This window comes from Drosophila sechellia, chromosome 2R (assembly GCF_004382195.2).
Source record: "Drosophila sechellia strain sech25 chromosome 2R, ASM438219v1, whole genome shotgun sequence".
In the NCBI taxonomy this organism is placed as follows: domain Eukaryota; kingdom Metazoa; phylum Arthropoda; class Insecta; order Diptera; family Drosophilidae; genus Drosophila; species Drosophila sechellia.
In genome coordinates this window covers 14,534,688-14,555,125 of record NC_045950.1, presented here as the reverse complement: position 1 = coordinate 14,555,125, position 20,438 = coordinate 14,534,688, and the positions used below count along the sequence as shown (strand labels likewise).

At 46.1% G+C, this 20,438-nt stretch overlaps 7 protein-coding genes across 12 annotated transcripts in view; 3 read left to right on the top strand and 4 right to left on the bottom strand.

Moving 5' to 3' along the window:
• The window catches only part of LOC6621890 (NACHT domain- and WD repeat-containing protein 1), a 33,658-nt gene extending 29,026 nt beyond the window's left edge, over positions 1 to 4,632 (top strand). Inside the window, exons 16-19 of one of the 6 annotated variants that reach the window (XR_004361374.1) lie at positions 61 to 377; positions 645 to 723; positions 3,115 to 3,347; positions 3,645 to 4,632. Coding sequence is in view for 3 of the 6 variants with exons in the window: in XM_032715337.1 (XP_032571228.1) it covers positions 61 to 377; positions 645 to 1,433 (1,106 nt within the window). In the remaining 3 variants the exon portion in view is untranslated. Of the gene's footprint in view, positions 1 to 60; positions 378 to 644; positions 1,613 to 2,810; positions 3,348 to 3,644 lie in introns of those variants that run through there. The other 5 variants (XR_004361373.1, XR_004361375.1, XM_032715338.1 and 2 more) reach the window with 5 other exon arrangements.
• Positions 4,633 to 6,577: 1,945 nt separating this feature from the next.
• LOC6609802 (dynein assembly factor 3, axonemal homolog) lies at positions 6,578 to 8,580 on the top strand. The gene has a single exon (XM_002034420.2). The coding sequence runs from the start codon at positions 6,894 to 6,896 to the stop codon at positions 8,514 to 8,516; it is 1,623 nt and encodes a 540-aa protein (XP_002034456.1). The 5' UTR covers positions 6,578 to 6,893; the 3' UTR covers positions 8,517 to 8,580.
• LOC6609801 (mitochondrial ribonuclease P protein 1 homolog) lies at positions 8,555 to 10,000 on the bottom strand. Its single transcript, XM_002034419.2, has one exon. The coding sequence runs from the start codon at positions 9,915 to 9,917 to the stop codon at positions 8,577 to 8,579; it is 1,341 nt and encodes a 446-aa protein (XP_002034455.1). The 5' UTR covers positions 9,918 to 10,000; the 3' UTR covers positions 8,555 to 8,576.
• A 266-nt stretch (positions 10,001 to 10,266) lies between these two features.
• On the top strand, positions 10,267 to 13,967 carry LOC6609799 (pre-mRNA-processing factor 19). Its single transcript, XM_002034417.2, has 3 exons — positions 10,267 to 10,395; positions 10,463 to 11,816; positions 13,682 to 13,967. Exons 1-3 carry the CDS (start codon positions 10,377 to 10,379, stop codon positions 13,824 to 13,826), a joined length of 1,518 nt encoding a protein of 505 aa, XP_002034453.1. The 5' UTR covers positions 10,267 to 10,376; the 3' UTR covers positions 13,827 to 13,967.
• On the bottom strand, positions 11,867 to 13,685 carry LOC6609800. Its single transcript, XM_032715505.1, has 5 exons — positions 13,536 to 13,685; positions 13,405 to 13,481; positions 13,239 to 13,348; positions 12,417 to 13,187; positions 11,867 to 12,361 (listed from the first exon to the last, which is right to left on the bottom strand). Exons 1-5 carry the CDS (start codon positions 13,573 to 13,575, stop codon positions 11,920 to 11,922), a joined length of 1,440 nt encoding a protein of 479 aa, XP_032571396.1. The 5' UTR covers positions 13,576 to 13,685; the 3' UTR covers positions 11,867 to 11,919.
• Positions 13,968 to 14,017: 50 nt separating the features above from the next.
• LOC6609798 (ragulator complex protein LAMTOR2 homolog) lies at positions 14,018 to 14,734 on the bottom strand. The gene is made up of 3 exons (XM_002034416.2): positions 14,596 to 14,734; positions 14,349 to 14,535; positions 14,018 to 14,275 (listed from the first exon to the last, which is right to left on the bottom strand). The coding sequence occupies exons 1-3, from the start codon at positions 14,661 to 14,663 to the stop codon at positions 14,153 to 14,155; spliced, it is 378 nt and encodes a 125-aa protein (XP_002034452.1). The 5' UTR covers positions 14,664 to 14,734; the 3' UTR covers positions 14,018 to 14,152.
• A 1,045-nt stretch (positions 14,735 to 15,779) lies between these two features.
• On the bottom strand, positions 15,780 to 20,350 carry LOC6609797 (kelch domain-containing protein 10 homolog). The gene is made up of 3 exons (XM_002034415.2): positions 19,008 to 20,350; positions 17,073 to 17,630; positions 15,780 to 16,932 (listed from the first exon to the last, which is right to left on the bottom strand). Exons 1-3 carry the CDS (start codon positions 19,839 to 19,841, stop codon positions 16,501 to 16,503), a joined length of 1,824 nt encoding a protein of 607 aa, XP_002034451.2. The 5' UTR covers positions 19,842 to 20,350; the 3' UTR covers positions 15,780 to 16,500.
• Positions 20,351 to 20,438: the final 88 nt, after the last annotated feature.

The following is a 20,438-nucleotide window of genomic DNA, read 5'->3' as shown; positions in this document are numbered from 1 at the left end:
CTTGTTTCCTTTTCACTTACAAATTGGAACTATGCAGTTATTATTATGATATCTCCGCAGATCTAAGACCGCAGGGACCCAAGCGTCAGATGAAGCGGCTGCTGAAGAAGGAGGTTTCGTTGGACACGTACACCTGGCAGAAGAAGTACGGCCATCTGACCTCCTCCGTGATGATGGCCCAGGTGGATGAGCGGCTGAAGCGGCGTTTCAGCGTTTCAGCCAGCATGGAGGAGATCTCTAAGATAGCCGAGACGAAGACAGGAGCTTCGCAGGCGAATCTGGGACCGGAGCAGGCGGCTCTAGCCCAATCGCAGCACTTTGATCAACTGGAGGCGCTGTGGAATAAGCGCTCGCCGCCAAGAAGGCGCCACAATGCGGTAAGTGAAGGGCCTTCACTGAGCACCTTACTCTCTCTTTTTGAAGTAGGACCTGGAAGGACCTTAGCTGCAGTTGGCTTTAGTGTGTGTACTCCTTTGGTACTCGTAGTAGATGCGCTCACCATTTTGGTTTCGTTTCGTCTCTTCTTTTCGTTTCATTTCCGCTTCGTAACTGTTTGCTTATACACCAATGTGCAACATGCAATATGCAACCTGCAACATGCTATGTGCAACCTGCAACACCTGCAATCTGAACCCATTTAACAGGGTCTCTCGAGGCAAACCTCGCTGGTGGAGGACCGGCTCGAATCGTCGGACGACGACGAGTACCAGGACGAGCGCGCAGGTATGTTGTCCGCCTCCTACGATAACATCCACCACCTTGCACGTTTGCCCGGCCTCCGATCCCTGCACGATGCATGGAAGACCAACAGTCTGCGGGTGCCCAATCGCTCCGCCCGCACCAAGTTCTATGTGAGCACACCACCACCACAGAACTCGCAGAACAGCAGCAGTCTGCGGCTGGACTCGCACGTACCCGGACAGTTTACGGATGGTGTGGTGGCTCCTGATCTGGTCAGGGATCTCCTGACCGCGCCACCGCCCGTCGAGTCACCACAAAGGATCTCCCTGCGGCAGTTGCTCCACTGGCCAAGTCTGAAATCTCGAATATGGCGCCGCCAGCGTAACTGTCAGTCCCTGCAGCCGAACATCCGGCTCAATCCGCCGGAAAGACTCCGGCCCACACCCATCATTGTAGTGGAGAACTACGATGTTCGCCGTGTGCAGCAACTCCGCACGGATCTCATTCTGCATCCGCAGACGAGTAGGGCCTCAGTGGGTCACATCGAGGTGGCCGGCAGCGAACAGCTTCTAACCAAAAAGGCCAACTACTGGCAGCGCCGCTGGCAACTTCTGCGCCACAAGGCCGCCAGCACCACCACCACCACCAGCTGTTCAGAGTCTAGTCACCCACATCGGGATTCCATGAATTCCCATTCGAATAACAGCACCTCCGATCCCACGGCCAATTGCAACGATTGTGTGGCCCAATGACTGGCAAAGACCCAACCACCGACCACATCGAACAGCCACACCACCACCACCACTCTGCACCACTTCCGATTTCCAGCACCCCGTTTTGCCACTCTTTTTACGTAGTTTTGGCCCATGCCTAGTTGTTTGCCAGTAGTCAACTTAAACGTATTTATTTTAATAAATTTCCACAAGGTTTATTTCGTTTTATTTTTATTACTCGTTCAATTATACCCAATTATCTATGGTCAAATTGCCCGGAAGCTGTGTTTCAGGTAAGTACACTATGGAAAACAATCACTTTCTGAATTCGGAAATTTCTCAGATATTAATAGAGCAAAAACTTGCTTTAATAGTATAATTTAATGATATGTGGTATCAATCGACAAGATGCTAAACAATAATTGGTTCTAAACTTTTTAGTAAAAACATGATATGAGTTAAAAGTATAGGTAAAAGTCCTTTGGCACTCTTTATTTGTTTAATTAAACTGAGGCTAATGTTAATTATTTTCATATAACGAATTCAATTGAATGCGACTTAAAGCAAGAAACCCGAGGAATAATATTGCAAATGGCTTTAGGAAAAGATGCGAAATCGCTGCAATGAGACTGCGAATGCCATTTTCCATTGTTAATAGTAATTAGTTTTTGCCCAGGTAATGACAAGCCAACTCTGCGTGTTTTCGACTGTAATGGCTTTCGAGTAAATGGCTGCATCATGAATATTAAGTGCTCATCCGACCGGTGGTCGTGCTCATTTCGCATTGGCCAACGCAGAAAATGGCAATCAATAAATTGGAAACGCGATTAACTCGATAAGCAAACAAGAGACCAGTGCATCGCTGGCCGGGTAATGAATTGAGCGAATTAAAACCAATCAATTCCACTCGAGCGGAATCGAATCGAATTGAATCCAAATCGAATGATATGGAAACGGGGTCAGGGAGTAGTGTCCTCAGAGGTAAGCAGCTCGTTCTTCCAGCTTTACGTTCAGTTCAAGCATTTTGATCGGCAAACCAATCGTGGAACTGTGGAAATATAGCCCGCAACTTGAGCCTGTGTACCATATCCTTAAATCTTCGATCTCACTAAGTATTTGTTATCACTTTCGACTTCTCTGGATTTTATAACGATTTTACGCTCTCTCGATGTGTACATATATACATATATATATATAAATATTTATATAACTTCCTGCATATTTTTGAGTACTCGTTCCGTTTTAAAGTTGTTGTCCAGTTTGGCCACGTTTCTGCTGCTAATCCAATAAAAACAAAAGATAAACCATATAACAGATGAAAATGAAGTTCCCATTTTCCATTCCAACTATCCGAACCACAACTCCGACCGAACGACCATCACCACCACCACCACCAACCACCACCACAACCAACAGCCACCGCCCACAGTTCGAAAACCAGTTCCCGCAGCTCACTGCTCCCATAGACAAGTGCATCCGGAGCAGTAGGAACGGCCAGCACTCTGAATAAATACTAAATATAATAACCGAGAAAAGAAATGAAATGAAAACCACCACCCACTCGATTGGCATGCTATCTCCAACTCCAGTGTTTTTTCCGCAATTCGAAACTAGAGTCCACCGTACAGAGCACTTTGCAAGAAACCAAACACCGAACGGCACCATCCAAAATTTGACTAACCCAAATCGGCTAATTTATTGGTTAAATTTCGTCTTCTAGATGACTTCGATGATTTCTTTCAGTGGGGCTAGGACGTTATTAATTAGTACTAGGCATTAGAACACACTTAGCTTTCGAGTAGAGTAATACGGGCATACCTATACCTCAAATGCAAATGCTGAACCAGAAACACTTTTGAGAATTCTACACAGTTTATAACGTACTCGTATAATAGCATACATATGTGTATAATCGACAAAACAACCCATGCACATCCGGCTGGATATCCGCAAGTAAGTATATACAATCTACCAGGTACAGATACAAATTCCTTAGCCATGGCACTAGAGCTTAACCATCTTAATTTGGCCAAAAGGCCGCAGCGAGAGCCCTTTGCTTTGATGTCTCGTGCAAGTAACGTTTATTTGGCAGCAATTGTAGATGCCGGCAATTAATTCAATGTTTGGGGCATGCCACTATACTAGCAGTATAGAGTATATAGAGTATAGCGTCTAGAGTCTAGAATGCAAATGCTAATACAATCCCAGACATTCTAAAGTACATTCCGAATTTGTTGTCAATTTATGCAGATCATTTCGCTTCAGGAGGAGGAGGATACCACAAGGGATAAGACCTGATACAGCAATTAAATGGAATACTTATCCAAAATACCAAGCAATAATGGGGCAGACGAGCATAACACATAACCCATCTCCCATTTATCTCTGTGTACGAGTAGATGTAAACGAATGAAATGAATGTAGTTAAATCTGATAAACCACCGTCTCAGACTTTGTAGGAATTCTAGAGTTAAGTAAGCCCTTTACCATTTACAAATTTTATTGTTGTAGAGTGTTTTATGTACCTACCAAGCCAGAGCTAAATGTTAATTGTATTGACCCGATAACGCAATAACTTAGAATCTGTTCAAATGCGATATGCAGATACGAGCTCTCTAAAGGGGTAAAAAGCGTAACTATGCTTAAAAAACACAAGTGAAACAAACATTACTTAATGAAATCCACACACCCACACAGATACACTGAGAACATTGATGGTTAACTAGGAAACTAAGCAATTGAATGTATATATACTAAGCTACTATGTTCGCTGTAGAATTAGTTCGAATTGCACTTTTTCGGGTCACGGGCTTGCACTTCCCTCGGATATAACTTCAATAACTTTCTGACAATCAGAGGTTCTAGCCTGGAACGAAAAACCAAATAAAAATAATAAAAAGAAAATAAATAATATGCAACCGCAAATCAACTTTAAACTGAGAACGACATAATGATATTTCTACACTGGATATTTCCATGCATGCCGCAAGTGAAACTTCGTTAAACTAAGAAATCTATTCCTATGTAGCGTAGTGTAGTGTCCACATCTCTGTAGCTGAGCCAAGCGCATCTCCCGAGGAACTTTGCACCTGGAAACGAATACGGACGAACAAGGATATGGCCACGGAATCGGATAGCGATATCTAAACATAGAAAAACACAAAAACACTCAGCAATGTACACCCCCTGTCAATGTCTATTAAATTAAAATTAAACTCAACTTTACTGGAGAACGAAAGAGATGCACTTTTTATTCGAAATCCTTAAAGAAACTCAAGAAAACTCAATCCTTGGCATATGTACTATATGTTTTTTAAAGACTCTGAAAGAGATTTCCCTCCATTATGTTCTATTGTAAGTCCAAAAGAATGGCTTGCGGTTCAAGGTTCATGCGAAGTCACATGCATCGAGTTGCCAACAATTAATTCAGTTTCGCCTGTTTCATTATGCATGGAGCTTACAGCTACCACTCTTCATTATTCGGCCCATCTGTCCCAATGTCGCCAGCTATTGTTTGTTTGCAGTTCTCCGGCCATTATGACACCATTTGCCAAGCCCACGTCAAACAAGAGCCAAAAGCGTCCGCATCAGCAGGCATCCGCATCGTGGCCGGGTTGGGTGATATGGGTGGTTGGATGGTTGGTTGGTTGGTTTGGGGTGGATAAAACCGCAGACGCAGCCATTTTGTTTGCACTGTCTAATGAGAAAAGTTTGCGGAAAGCATTGACAATGAATGCTCCTGATAAGTGTGTTGGTATGCGTGTGTGTGTTTCACGCACACAATAAAGCAAAGGCCATGCATCCTTGATCGATTGGCACACATTCGTTTAATGAGCTACAAGGAAATGGGAAATGGGGGAAAAAATAGTGGCGAGCCTTGGTCAACCCTTTTCTGCTTTTGGCCTCTCTTATTGCTTTTGTTTTTTGGGCTAAGACCGAAAGTGACAGGAAAACCTGAAAAGGGCGGCGCACTGATGAATTGAACCCACTGAACCGCAGACAAATTGAGTGGGAGGATGCTCCACTTGGAACTTGGAAGTCGAATACGGGGCCTTTGGCTTGCGGAGAACTTAATGACTTTTGCGGCACAAGCTTTTGCAACACAAAACAAAAATTAAAAATGCCAATGCTTCGAAAGACTACGCAAAATGACTCCCCATCATACTGCATCATCAACTGAATGGATTTTTCAGCTCTAATTTCAGCTGAACATTGAGTACTAAACGCTTTTAGTGCGCATTTCTCTGTCATTTCCTATTACACTGACAAAAAAGTTGAAGAACTTTTTACCTTTTGAATAAAATTAGTAACTTTTAAGCGAAATTTAAATTGTTAAGGTGACAATAGGACAACTCTCCATTTAAAGAGCAGTGCTTATATTTTTATACACACATTGTCAGCATAAGTTTTGTTTCAGTGTACTTTCTGAGTTTTCACTTAGGCATAGCTGAGCACATACGAATTCTGTCCTTGCCAGCTATCATCGTCAAATCACGCATACGCAGCGTAAACCCGGCCAAAAGAGCAGCATTTGAAAGGCATTCCGAGCAGGCGGAAAACTTTATGGCGAAGACTTACTCATGTATTACGAACTTTCCGGCATTGCCAAAGAAAAGTTGCTGAAAGGGAGACGCGAAAACGAGACGAATTGAGACTGAATAAAAACTAGCACAGCGCAGACAAAGTATCAGGATAAAGTGAGCCACTTGGCGCGGGCTTTAAATCCATTCGGCCACAACGATTTTTCCCGCAAGCAAACAATAAAAAAAAAGCATCGACAAAAAACTAGTCGCATTATCGCTCATCCGCTTTGGATATTTGTTCGCGATTAGCGATTTAAAAAAATATAAAAATTACAAAGATTACAAAAGCAGTAGAGTGCATGGCTAGTTTGAAAGGTTAGACTTAGATAAGTGAAATCATGCAAAAAAAAACAAATTATTAAATTTATTTAAAAAGTGTTGCATACGAAAGGGTTAAACTTTGTAGTAGAAGAAAGAAGTTAAAAAATGCATTTCAATTTAAAAATCCTCATAAGCACACTCCTCACTAGCAGCACAAGCAACTGTTTGCTGCAGAAAGTTATCCAATTAGGAATCCAAGGGAAATCCCCGATAGATTCGCTGCTGCTCGCCTTGCCAATCAGCTGAAAGCAAACAACCAAGTCTGAATAATGCATTACCCGCCACTTTGCTCCACACCAGGGTGAAGTGGATGTGGCCCCACTGCCCTGCAGGATGATGTCCAGCACCCGCTGCCAGCCACTGATATCGAAAAGCAATTTCCGTTATGATTGCCAGTGCTCCCTAATCCCCGCAACGGATGCACGCAAATAAGGGAGTGCAGCAGGAGCAAGACGTTGCCCGGGACAACGGCGACAACAAGTAGTCCTGGTAACTGCCATCAATCAAGTGTGAACAGTCAGTTTGGGGGATAGCATAACCAAATAAGTTTCCAGATCCAGACTTCATCGAAAAACCAAAGCCACTCAAGGTCAAAATGCTGTGGGGAATCAGTTCCGCGCTGGATTTATACGAGGAGTACCTAAAGGCCTTCAAGATCAAGGACGACCCGCTGCCGAAGGATGAGCATGCACGCGAGGAAGCAGAAGAAGCGGCCGGAGATAATACTTTGAACACCCTAAACATCCTCATCTGCGGTGGAGCTGATCCGCGGCATGTGATCAAGACGCTGGCCAAGAGGTACACACATCGCATTCGACCCAAACTCAATATCTATCTGCTCGATGGTTGCGCCGAAATCGAGGCCAGGAACATGCTGCTCCTGGGCGTAGCCCTGGAGGATCCCGAGTCCTTTAACCTAGTGTCCAAGGTGCACTTGTTCATGGACCTCTACGGAAATGCGGTGATCCGCCCCAGCTCGCACCATTACATGGCAGCCAAGGGACGCACACTACTCAAAATGGTCACCAATGAAGAGGAACTGCAGCGCCTGGCTCCCATGCTGAATATAGAGGGACTGAAATACAAAGAGCGCGATGGCTTGGAGATGGCTTTCACTTTCTGGCAGCCGCAACCGTGGAATGTCTTTGAGGTGACCGCCTACTGGGAGCAAAGGTCGAGAGCCCTGCTCGGCACCCGGTATGACCATCGCAACGGGGCCTTTGATTGGGACCTGAGCATGACCCTAAAGGATCGTGGAGGGCAGCAGATCTGTTCGCAGGAGTACCGCTATTGGCGCGAGACCGGAGTGGCTTTCGTTTTTCCGGAATATGAGCATTGCAAGCCGAACAAGACACTGGCCGCTGGATTGGTGCGCAATGGACGCAACTTCATCCACCGTGGCTATGTGGGTGATATCCAGACTGGACCGTTTTGTGGCTTCGGGCTGCGCACCGTGGAGGAGCGAATGCATCATTCAGTGCACGGAGATAATGATTATCGTGCTACCGACATAACCGAACGCAATCTAATGGAATTCTTCCACGAATTGCTGACCCAGACGGCCTACGAGCATGATACCACTCGTTCCCGACGGTATGGCTCCGTTCAGCTGCTGATGACGCCCTTATTGAACCACCAGGAAGAGGACGCGGCTGGGCAAGCGGCCTACGATAAGCCGTGGATCCACGTGCCCGGAGTAACAGTGCACTTTGTGTCGCCGTTGGAGATGGAGCAGCTGAAACAGGGAGCAGCTCATTGGAACAATATGTTTGATGTCGTCTTTATGGCCTATAACTATTACTCTTTCTTGAGCAAGGATTTCTTCCAGGCGATGCGTGCACAATCACTTTTTATCCTGGAAACCAAGCTGATGACGGTTGAGCGCAAAGAACGTGTGCAGGAGTACGAATCTAAAGCCAAAGAGCTGATGAAGGAGGCTGGCCTGAAGGCGGCCATCAACTACCAGGCCATCAACGCCAAGAACATGTGGCTAAAATACAAAAAGACCGATAAAGAGGAACAAGAAGATGAAGCCGTGACAGAAGCCGTGCCAGAAATAACTTTCAAATATGACACAGACACAGATTATGGGGAACCTTCTGAAGAGTATACTGGTCTAGTGATTGAGGAGATTCCCTCATCGAACCAAACTGTTGCAGCCATTAAGATGGAAGTTGAGGCAGAGGGTCCCCTACAACCAAAAACTAATTTCCCATGAATAAGAAATCCGAATTCGAATAAAATAAAATATGCATCTTAATGAATACAACGAGTAACTTTAATTTTGTCTCTGCTTTTTCTTTTGCTTCCCCGTTGCCCAAGTGTCCAGTTGGAACTCCAAGCCCTCCCGTCGCTGCCTTACTTTCTGCGGAGTTGCAAAAGAGGTAGCCTGCCGACGATCCTCGTCAAAATCCAGCAAATGATCGATTCGAATATTAAGCTTCCTGGCCCGCGTGCCTGTGCTCCAATGATCTTTCTCCCTGCGGTGCTGGAATTCATTTTGCACGACCTTCCGACGTGGCACATGCTTCAAGGCCGCATCCCAGTCGCCTGTTTTCTTGAGGTCCAGCATAATGTTGATCATCTGGTTTAGAGTTAGCGACTTTCCCGAACCGGAACTCCACTGTAGGTAGCGATCCAGGGGCAGTCTCGCCATTCGTAGACCCAATCGTTTGGCTTTGGCCAGCGAAAGGGGTTCGTTATTCATAGTGTCTACCATGGCGCCCACGATGTAAATGTCATCAGGGTTGTAAGTGACCAGATCCTCGCGGCAGTGGGGCGTTAGGTACACCAGGTTCTGCTTGGGAAACAGCTCCGTAAAGCACTTGCTATGCAAGTTTATCGGGAACTCTGGATTGTGAATGGTGGGGATGTAGCGTTGGAAGCTCTGCATACATCTGCTGTCCATCTGAGCGTTGCAATAGTGGAGATCGAAGGGCTCATCGTTCATCCGGTTCTCTGCAAAGCACAGCATCAATTGCTTTGCTGCATAGGTAGCCTCCCGATTGTTCATGTGCTCATCGTAGGAGCAATCCAACACCATTTTGGGGGCGAACTGCATGGCCCTTGTGAGCCGGTTGTTCTGCCAGTGATTAATAGTGGTATCGTAGATACGCAGAAACAACGATGTGTGTCCCAGCCCATAGATAATGTGCGTATTCTCCGCGCGCTCCTTTCGCATCTCGGCAACCCGCCTCTCGGTTTCCTCCGCTCGCACTGCCTTCTTGCGCTGATCCGCCTCCTTCTTCATCTCGATTTGCCAGAGATAGGCAAAGTACTTGATCCTAGCTGATTTTGTGGGTAGCGTCAGCACGTGCTCCCAATGATGATCCTTAAAGAATTCCAGTGCCGGCACGCGCCGACCCTCTTGGTGGGCAATGTCCGCCTCCAGCTGCAGCACCTTCAGTCGCTTATCCCGTTCCTCCTTGGTCTCTGATATCGTATCATTACTTAACGCAGGAGCGGGCTGGGAAAACGGATTGACGAACTTCTTTTGGGGTTCCTCTGTGCCGGCTAACGAGTTCTCTGCGCCGGAGGTTTTGGAGGCTTGCCTCACTGGTGCGGCACTTCCCTTTAGCAACTGGCTGCCCAGACGCCATCGCGCAAAATGCTTCAGCATTTTAAAAATATACCTTAATGGCAGTAAACTATGTTATAAAACTAGATCGTGAATTGAATAACAGAAACAACGTGGTAGGGTTGCCAACAATTATGGATTATGCGTGCGGTACTGTGATTGGCAAAACGATAAAACAGCTGATTGATTTACGTATTTTATGTTACTTGCGAACGGTTAACAAAATTTTCCTATGAAATTTTAACGTGAATTTATAGATCTAAAATATATTATTATATATATTTATAATAAAATGTTATTTAAAATCTAGCTAGTTTTTTCTGTGCAAACTTCTCAATTTGATCTGGCAGCCCTGTAATCGAAACTCCCGCGTCGCCGAGTGACTGGCATAATATGAAGAAGCGGCTTTGCCGACAAATTTGCGCTTGGCTCGGGAAAAACGTGTAAAACATTTAATTTACCAACTAGACTACGCGAAAAGCGACATAATCACAATTAGCAATGGCTTTGGTTTGCGCACGTAAGTGAATAAATTAGATTTTGATATAAATTGGGCCATTATGAATCGCACTTTCCGTTCCATCCAGTGACAAACGAAGTCCCCGAGACGCCCGTGGTTTCCCCGTACTCGGGAGCCGTTTTCGAAAAGCGGGTGATTGAGAAGTATCTGTTGGAGAATGGCTGCGATCCCATTAGCGGCACGGAGCTGAAGCCGGAGGAGCTGATCGAGATCAAGACGCCGGCTGTGGTGAAACCGAAACCGCCAAGTGCCACCAGCATTCCGGCCACTTTGAAGACGATGCAGGACGAGTGGGACGCCCTCATGATTCACTCGTTCACACAACGCCAGCAGTTGCAGACTACGCGCCAGGAGTTGTCCCATGCGCTCTATCAGCACGATGCCGCCTGTCGTGTCATTGCCCGCCTCAATAAGGAGGTGGCCGCCGCTCGCGAGGCTCTGGCCACGTTGAAACCGCAGGCGGGCATTGCCAACGCACCCACGGCAATACCACAACCTGCCCTGGCCTCTGAGGCTGGCGGAGCTGCTGCCCATCCCATGGAGCAGGCGGGCATGAGCGCCGAGGTCATACAAAAATTGCAGGACAAGGCCACGGTGCTGACGCAGGAGCGCAAGAAGCGCGGACGCACTGTGCCCGAGGATCTGGTTACAACGGATCAGGTTAAGAACTTTCTTACCGTGGCATCCCATCCCGGTCTGCACTCGGCCTCCGTACCCGGCATTCTGGCCTTGGACATCAACAGTGCTGATCACAGTAAGATTCTGACCGGAGGCAACGATAAGAACGCTACCGTGTTCAACAAGGACACCGAGCAGATGGTGGCCATCCTGAAGGGACACACCAAGAAGATCACCAAAGTCATATATCATCCCAACGAGGATACAGTCATAACCGGCTCGCCCGACATGAACATACGCATCTGGCACGTGCCCACTTCGCAGACGCAGCTGCTCCTGCGCTGCCACGAAGGTCCTGTTACTGGACTCTCACTGCACCCCACTGGCGACTACTTGCTGTCCACATCATCCGACAAACACTGGGCATTCTCCGATATCCGCACAGGACGCCTGCTCACCAAGGTAATCGATACTGCCGAAGTCGGGCTGACGACAGCGCAATTCCATCCCGATGGTCTGATCTTCGGTACGGGCACCGTGGACTCTCAGGTTAAGATCTGGGATTTGAAGGAGCAGAGCAATGTGGCCAACTTCCCTGGTCACACCGGTCCCATTTCGGCCATTTCCTTCTCAGAGAACGGTTACTACCTGGCCACCGCTGCAGACGATGCCTGCGTTAAGCTGTGGGATCTGCGAAAGCTGAAGAACTTTAAGACAATCCAGCTTGATGACGGTTACGAGGTCAAGGATCTGTGCTTCGACCAAAGCGGAACCTATCTGGCGATCGCCGGCAGCGATGTCAGGTAAGTGAATTGTACTTTTCTTATTTAAAGCATTCAGCATGAGGTTAAGATAAGTTTTAAATTGGATTCATTTAATGTTTTGAGTAGAGTGCTGTTATTCAGCTTAGACTTTGTTCTTCCATCGCTGCTCAGCCTGCTGATCATGATGCTTCTTGAAGTGCGCCATCCAGTTGTGTAGCCGGTTCTGCTTAACCAACGCACGGCGAGACATCTCCTTCTCCGCTGCCATGCGACGTCGAACCTGCTGCTCGACACTTCGTAGCTTGCTCGGTTCGATGTGGTCCAGTTTAGCCAAGAGTTCCAAAACGTAGCCCTGGATTTTCTCCACCTTGGCTAGAGTCGTGTCCTGTTCGTCCTCGTATGTGGACTTGGGTGGCGGTGGTGGAGGCTGCATGTCTTCCAGAGTTCGCCATTGCTTGGACGACTTCTGGGCTGCTGCCTTGGATGGCGGGTGCGTTACCTCTCGCTTTTGCTCCGGCTTAACTTTGTTTTGGATTTGCTTGAGAATAATTGGTACAATGCTATTCAGCTTTATATTCAGCTTGCTGGAAATTAAGAATATAAAATAGTAGTTTCAAACATGTACCCATCACAACTCACTCCTTGCAGTATCTCTGCTCGTAGTCATTTAATAGTCCCTTGGCACGCTCCTGAAGACCTGCCACTCGTCGCTGCAGGAACTCGGGATCCTTGAGGAACACATTGGCTTTCACCTGGCGCTCGTATGTCTTCTGGGCCTTGTCATGGAGGATGGCTACGATGTGGTTCAGGAGGGCCAACTGAGAAAAGCGCCTGTTGTAGTTGGACACTTTTAAGCGATTTCTCTCATAGCCACGTATCCAGATCTCTGCATTGAGATGATTACGCTTGGCCAAATATGGACGCACTATCTTGTCCATGTACTCTTGTACTTGACGCACTTGCTCGAGACCCGCAGGATGTCGTTCGGTGATCTCCATGGCAACGATTTCCTGCGGCATGCTAAGCTTATTGCTGGCATCGTCTCCGTCAGCTTGCTCCTCCTCCACTGTGTCATCAAAATAGCTGATCAGCTTGAGCAAAAACTGAAAACGACCGTAGACCTCCTGCACTTCCATCAGCACTCGCTGATGCTCCAGCTTCACCTCGTTCAGCTCCTCGCTTAGTTTGCTTTCCTTCAGCGTCTTCAGCTTTTCTTGGGCCTCTAACATTTTCTTGAACTCCTCCGCCTCCATTTTCTTGAGCGACTCCTCTGCAAACTTGTGAAACTCCTCGGCCTTTTCGTATATATTGTCTTGGTATTCCTTCTCGCGTTTGCGGTCCAAAAAAAGTTCTTGCGTGGCATAGTACATAAAGCGATTGCGGGTAATCTCCCTCAAGAGTAGGATGTCTCTGAAAAAAGATGTGAAATTACACCAGCACATAATTCATCTGATTCCTTACGTTTTCATGCGAAATTTTCTGGCCAAACGTTGTGCACTGGCGTCCTTAATATAATGGGGATCAATGGTGGTGACCACGCAAGGAGCACGGGGATTGGAGATCTCTCCGCGCTGAGGAATATTAATAAAACTTATCTTTGGAACTCTTAAAATGAATTATTTCGCACCGCATTGAAGTCCGCAATCGATAAGTTAATGGGCTTTGGAGGCTCCGGTTCCACATGAGTCTTGGGTCGCACGAAATCTTGAAGAGCAGCATGCATTTTTAAGTCTGCGCATATTAGAATATAATACTTACTTTCATATTCGCGGTAAACCTTTCTTTTAAACTTTCGCATTGTTAAGTTAGATTCGCCAAGGATGAAATTGATTCCCTAGTTAACTTGTTTATTTGGTTGCCACGGTACAAATGAAATTCTGACGGTTGCTTCGTTTTATTTACAGGGTTTACCTGTGCAAGCAGTGGCAGGAACTGAAGGTATTCAACGACCACACGGCCCTGGCAACGGGCGTGAGATTCGGCAAGCACGCCCAGTATCTGGCATCCACCAGCATGGACCGCACCCTGAAGCTCTACGCCATCGAATAAGCACTTGCAGAGTCCATACTTAGTAATTAGGTCCACATTTTTCTTCTATAATATACCCTAATGATTGTGTGTTTTCTTGCACAAATCTTGCAGAATAATAAACCTGACCCTGTATCCAAATAATTCAGAATTTGCAAAACACGCAGACAAGTTTTTCCTTATATACTAACAAAATCCTTAAAGCTCCATAATTTCGAGTACTAATATATTATCGTTTAAGCTTTTCTCTTTCCGCAGACTATTCATATTCATTTGATTCAATTTTAATGCATACACTTATTAACTTATTCAGTTCCGACCAAGTTCGGAACATCATTGTTTTCTACTTATGAAGCCGAGATCTGCTTAAGCGGTCGCTCCAAATAGGAGGCCAGTGACATGGCCTTTTGCTTCAGAAGACCCAATCCCACCGTTTGCTTGGCGTACAGGCACAGAAGGACGCTGGCAACCTGTAACAAGGAATGTAGTTAAGGTTTTTTTAGAAGGAATCGCTGCTACAAAAAAAAAAAGAGGATCACCCACCTGTGTGATGGCCACATGACCGTTCTCACAATCGATGAGCACGAAATTGAGGCGACCTTCGCGGAAGGCGTTGCGTCCGTGCTTCTCGTAGGCCGCCCATATGTTGCTGGCTATGGCCGCCGTTATCCTGGCATCCTTATCGCCATAACCGGAGTAGGCCAATAGAGCTCCTTCCTGGCTGAGCAGGCTGTGGGGGTGCAGGGATAAGTGATTTTTGAAGGAATGGCATGGTAAGGGTCTATCCTACAGGGTGTTCTCCACTCCGCCGGTGTTCGCCTGGCTGAGGACCTGCGTCAAAGCTTTGGGTTTCAACATTTTGTGTATAATTTAAAAATATAAAAAACAACAGAACTACGCCTTCACAAACACTGCATTCTGAATGGCAACGAATTCAGCTGATAAAGTGTGCGCGTTGCGCTGTGAATGACAATGACAGATGTAGCGCCATCTATATGACGATATTAAAATTATAAGCAAATGAAATTTTCAAATTAAGATTAGTTGTTTTTGTATTCAATATTTATTCTTATCTGTTTTTGTTTTTTTCTGTTAACGGTTGGGAAAAGGGAAACATTCATTTTATTATCTTTGGTTTCGGTACTTGATAATAATATAGAAACGGAGAGATAAGTTTCTTCAGAGAATATATCATTTACAAATTAGATATTAACCTAATGAAAAAGCAATATTTTTATTTTTTCATTATTTTTGTAACTTTTCAAAAATAACTACATAGATAATTTGGACACATCTATTAAACTCAACATTTTAGTGTATCCCAAGTATCTAAAAAATGTTCATTACATGTTGAACTTTGATGACATTGAATTTATTAATATTTTTAATATTTCTATCCCCTACTTACATTTGCTGACTCAGACCATAATCCGCAGATAGTTATGCTTCGTTTTATCAGCTACTTTCTTCAGAGGCACTTATCTCGCCCCTTCAATTGCTAAAATGGCAGCCAAGCTATCTGCGTTCCATCCATAATTTCCGCATAACGAGAATTTGAAGGCGTATTTGGTGACGTCATTGGCAAACCAGGTCACGGATCTATTACGCAGCAGAGCTGCACTCTTCCTCTCCCCCCGTTCATCCACTACCACCATGCGATGCATCAGCACTCCACGGGGTCAGAGCAACAGTAGTTACTTTCAACCACCAAAAAATTCGAAACGCCTCAGTTTCCGAATACCTGTACTTTTGGTCGCTGGTGCTACGCAGTTAGCCGAAAATCCTGGTTAGCAGGGTGCATTTTGGGATTGCAAATTGCGCATGACTCAGCACCACCGCCTGGCTGCCTGCTTGCCCCCATCCTCTCGAGAAATTTCGGAGCAGGGACTGCAAATTCAAGAAACTGGGTCATTGGCAAGTACGTTGTGGATGGTCTGCGCCAGGAAGCGAATGGTACGAGTGAAACGTCGCTGGTGTTGCATTAGAAATTTATTTATTAACTTAGATTCAACCAAATTTAGTCTTGGGTAATGTAAACCGAGCAAACCAACGTTCGCCACGGGGGCGAGCAGTACTGCATTGGTACATGATATCGCAATATTGATGGAGTCTTATTGTTAATTAAATATTACTACCGCTAAGTATTATGTACACTTTGACAAAAATACATTGGGGATATCCATCTATATGACATTGTTTGGTGTAGCCTTTAATTATGGGTTTATTTGTTTGTCTTGTTTTGGGTGCAAAGTGGGATGTGTTTTGGATTTAAAGAGGGTGGAACATTATATCAGGGCCGCGTTTCGATATAGCAAGTAAGATTCGAGGACCAGGTAAAAGATTCATAGATTTATCGTGAATTTTTCTGATGCTCCGTTTTGGGGGTGCGCTGGCTGATCTGTAAGCTGTAGTTTAGAATACATACGCATGGCCTGCATCTGGCTGTTGTTGCGCTAGCTAAACTTAATTACAATCTTATTTACATGCTAATCATGTCCGCATAGGAAACACGAGTATCAAAATACACATGTGTACAACTATAAATGTTCTTCATATTCGATCACAGCGCGCGCTCAATGTGAAACAAAACTTTAAAACAATGATAACAAAGTTCTGCAACTGAAAGAGTTTCGAAAAAGTATGGCTCCGCTACCCTCCTTGATTTCGATTTATTTGTGTGGGAACAGTAGCAGGCTTATTGCGTCGAAGATCGGGCACGTTTCGGGTTCGAGTACAGCGAAATTAGCATGGACGGGTCTGGCTGGCTCGGGTCCAAACGCCTCCTGCGCTGCGGCGGTAGGCGTTCCGTAAAACGTTTCGGTATACCGGCTTTCAGTAGCGTTTTTCGGTCGTACAAGTCGAGATTGTCGTTATAGTATGTGATGGCGTCCCAGCACATTTCGCTCAGTTTGGGCACTGTCATCCACATCTTATACAGATCGTTGCGGCGGCGCATCTCCTTGTCAATGTACTCGATGCCTCCGAATACGTACATGCATCCATTATCGGAGTGGGCCGCCGAGTGGAAGTAGAGCGGGCGGGGCAGGATGGCGGTCTCGATGCGATACCAATGCTTGGTGCGCAGATTAAGCTTCCAGATGTCCGAAAAGTATGTGGAGAAGTCGCCCTGCAAATCAAGGATTTCGCTTTAGTTGCTGCATTGACAGCCTCAAAAGAGAGTGGTGTAAATTCTGTCTAAATTCCACAAAGTTAAAATGTGCTACGGCTATCATTTTTATAAATATCTTTATAGGATGTTTAACTCACTTGCAGACCGCCCGTGATGAAGGCCTCGATGTCCCCAGTGGAGGACTGGTGTTGCACACACGAAAAGCACTTGCGCGGCTTTGGATAGCCTCTGTTGCCGTCATCTGCATCCACAGCACGCTGATCGGGATATGTTTCAAAGTAATCCCAGCAGTTCGCCTCCAGGTTGTATGCCGGAATGCGCTGCAAATCGTATACAGAGTGCGATGTTCCGCCGCCCAGCACAAAGATGTGCTTGCCATCATAAACGACCTCATGACGGTAGCGTCCTTCAGGATCGTCTCGCATCTCCGGACGACTTATGTATACATTCTCCCATATACCGGTGCGCAAATCCAAACGATAAACATCACAAGTGTAATCAAATCCCGTCGTTCCACCGATTGTGTACAGAAAGTGCTTATGGATCACTATTCCCGGTCCGTACTGAGCCGTGGGCAGGTCACCCTTCACCTGCAGGCGATCCACGCCCGGTGTCGCGCCAGCGCTAGCCGTTCGGTAAATGTAACAGTCGTTGGAGCAGGATACTCCAAATGGATAGCCAGTGCCGCCATGAGACTGAAAGAGAAGTAGTAAAATTAGAATTTTATTTCTTTTAAAGAAGGGAAGCAGAAGGAATACGATCTGGAATAAAGAGTAAACAAAATGGACACAAGCCCACTTTCCTAAACTTTACCTTTAAATTGTTACGAAAATTATATATTATGGCTCTTCCTAGAACGTGAGATTAGGCAAAAAACTGGTTGTTTATTAAACAATTTAGCTTTCTAAACCTCTGGATTTTTTCTATATATAGTTACATATATGTATGTATTTAGAGTTAAGCGGGTGGCACCGACACCCCTGACATTGCTGCCAATGCATTTAATTAGCAGATACTTGAGCTGCAGCAGCTTATCATCGCCTGGTGGTGAAAGAGCAGAGAAATGGGAAAATGGGGTGGGACCAGCAGTAGGGTGGGGCTAGGAGGCTGAGCTGCAGCCCCGATAAGCGGAAACATGTGTCTCCAGTGTGTTTTTGTGTATGTATCGGGGCATGATTCGTCATCAAATTATAGCTAATTGTGGAATGCAAGGGAAGGGCATTGCTGCCAGCATGAAATGCCAACAGCTCCCGTTTGGCTTTGCTTTCGGTTCGGTTTCCTCCCGAAAACTAAAAAAGCGCGCGCACTCAGCTGCTGGGTGGGTGAAAATTGTAAATACAATGTTTTCAGTTTTTCCAGCCGAGCGCGAGGTGGGGAAAGCTGGAAAACAAGTTGTTGCATGCGGCAGCAGCATAAACAACTGCGTAGTAACCAAAGTGGAAAAAGAGGGTTGCCTGGCATGCGCAGAGGCAGAGCAGAAGGAGATGGAGGTGGTAGAGGCGGAGGAGATGGTGGAGGAGGTGCCTTCCGAGTGAGAGGCAAACGGCAATGGCCATGGGCAGCTGTTTGGGTTGACATTTCGGGTGTTTAGAATGCATAAACAAAAAGCAGAGGCGGCGGTGCGGAGACGCGGAACAGGGCGTGGCATTGGCCCTGGCGATTTTCATTGCCCAGATTAGCCCTCTCTCACTACTTTACTAATTCACTCTCTTTCGAGATCTCCGCGATCAGCTGTGCCTGATTTCTCTGCTCATTTCACCATTCAATTGTGTTTTCTACTTAAGCACAAACAAGTTTTTTTATTGCAATTGATGGTTTGCCTAACCTACACAGAAAGAAATATGATCACTTCAAGTACTAGCAATTTGAACGAAATAAAGCAAAGAAATCTAAAACTAAAGACCTTTTCTGCTACTCATTCACGATCACAATTTTCAATCGAATTGGATTTTCTTTGTGTTTACCAACACACCCAACGAGCAAGAGACAATCCAACTCATCTATTTTCGTCTGCCTTAAAGCCCTCGAACCCCGCCCCGCTCTGCCGAGATTAGCATCAAATAGATACTCACAATCAACACGTTATTGTGAATGGTCAATGCATTGGAGGCCAGCTCCACGGGCATATTGGCGGCATTGCCCGCATTCAGCTCCAGCCTCCAGGTCCTGGTGGCAAAGTTGTAACTCCATAGCTCCTGGAAGAGAAGGCAGCGGCCGTGGCGTGATGCAGACATGGCGCTCCGCGGATTGTAGCCACCCAGGGAATACAGATGCGAATTGGAGGCGATGATCCGGTGGCCACTGCGTGCAAGAGGGAATCCACCGGGAATATTTTTATCCCTGTACTGGCACTTGACGAGACGCAATGGCTGGAAGGCGTACATAGGAAGCTGGCTGGCCACCTGAGATTGCTGGTCCGGCGAGAGGAAGACATTCAGGACACTCTTGGATAGCTCTGTACCCTCGTCCTGCTCATCGCTGGAACTGGACCACTCGTCGGAGTACATCTCTTCGAATTCTGAGTCCGAGTCGGTATCGCCGTAGTCCACGTCCACGTCGTCGTCTTCCTCATCTTCTTCCTCGTCCAAATCGCTGGCTGCGTCCATGAGCTCCACGGCAGCCTGAATGGCATTGAAGCGGGCGACATGCTCACCGTTGTCCTGCTGCGGCAGAGCCTCCTCTGGCTGACCCACTTCCTCCTCTGGCATGTCCTGTTCCATGATCAGATCGTTATTATTGTTGTTGTTATTATTATTATGGTTGGCCAGCTGCTCCTGGTGGTCAGTTATACGAGGCGTCCGGTAAATCTTGGCCAGGAAATCGCAGATAAACAAAAGAAACGTCCAAGTGTGACGCAGTTGATTAAATACGATACACTTGAATTTGCCTGGATTTAGTATGTTCATAACACCCTTGCTGTGTTTTGAGTTTTGATAACGTAACTGACAATTTGGAGCTTGATGTTGCTTGCCACAGGGAACAGAACAATTTTGATTTTACTTTCGTCAAATGTGGTTTTGCTTTTTCAGTTTTCTGTGGGAAAGGTGGGAGGGGGGTCTGAAGCGACCTCGCACAGCTGGTTAAGTAGGCTGTTGTTGTTGTTCATTTGATTTCTGCTGCTTCTGTTGCTATTGTTGTTGTTTTCGTTGTTGCTACTGCTGTCATTTTGACACACACTGCCTCTCGCTCGCACCCACACACACACGCACGCACATGTGTTACGTTACGTGGTTTGTGAAAATGTTTGTTACTTTGCTAATTCAATTGCTCGTCAATTTTCCCCGCTAGGCTATTGCAATTTTACTAGTAGTGGCACGCTGGCGATTTGTTTAATTATTGCAGTCGATTGCACTCGCGCACCATTCCGTGTGCGACAAACTACGCTTTAAATGTAGAACTGAACATTCGATCAGTGTGGCCGTGAAATTATCGATAAGTTGCCATAAACGGTCACGCTGCATTCGAGTGCACTTGAGTCAGAGGTGACACGCTATCGATTGCAC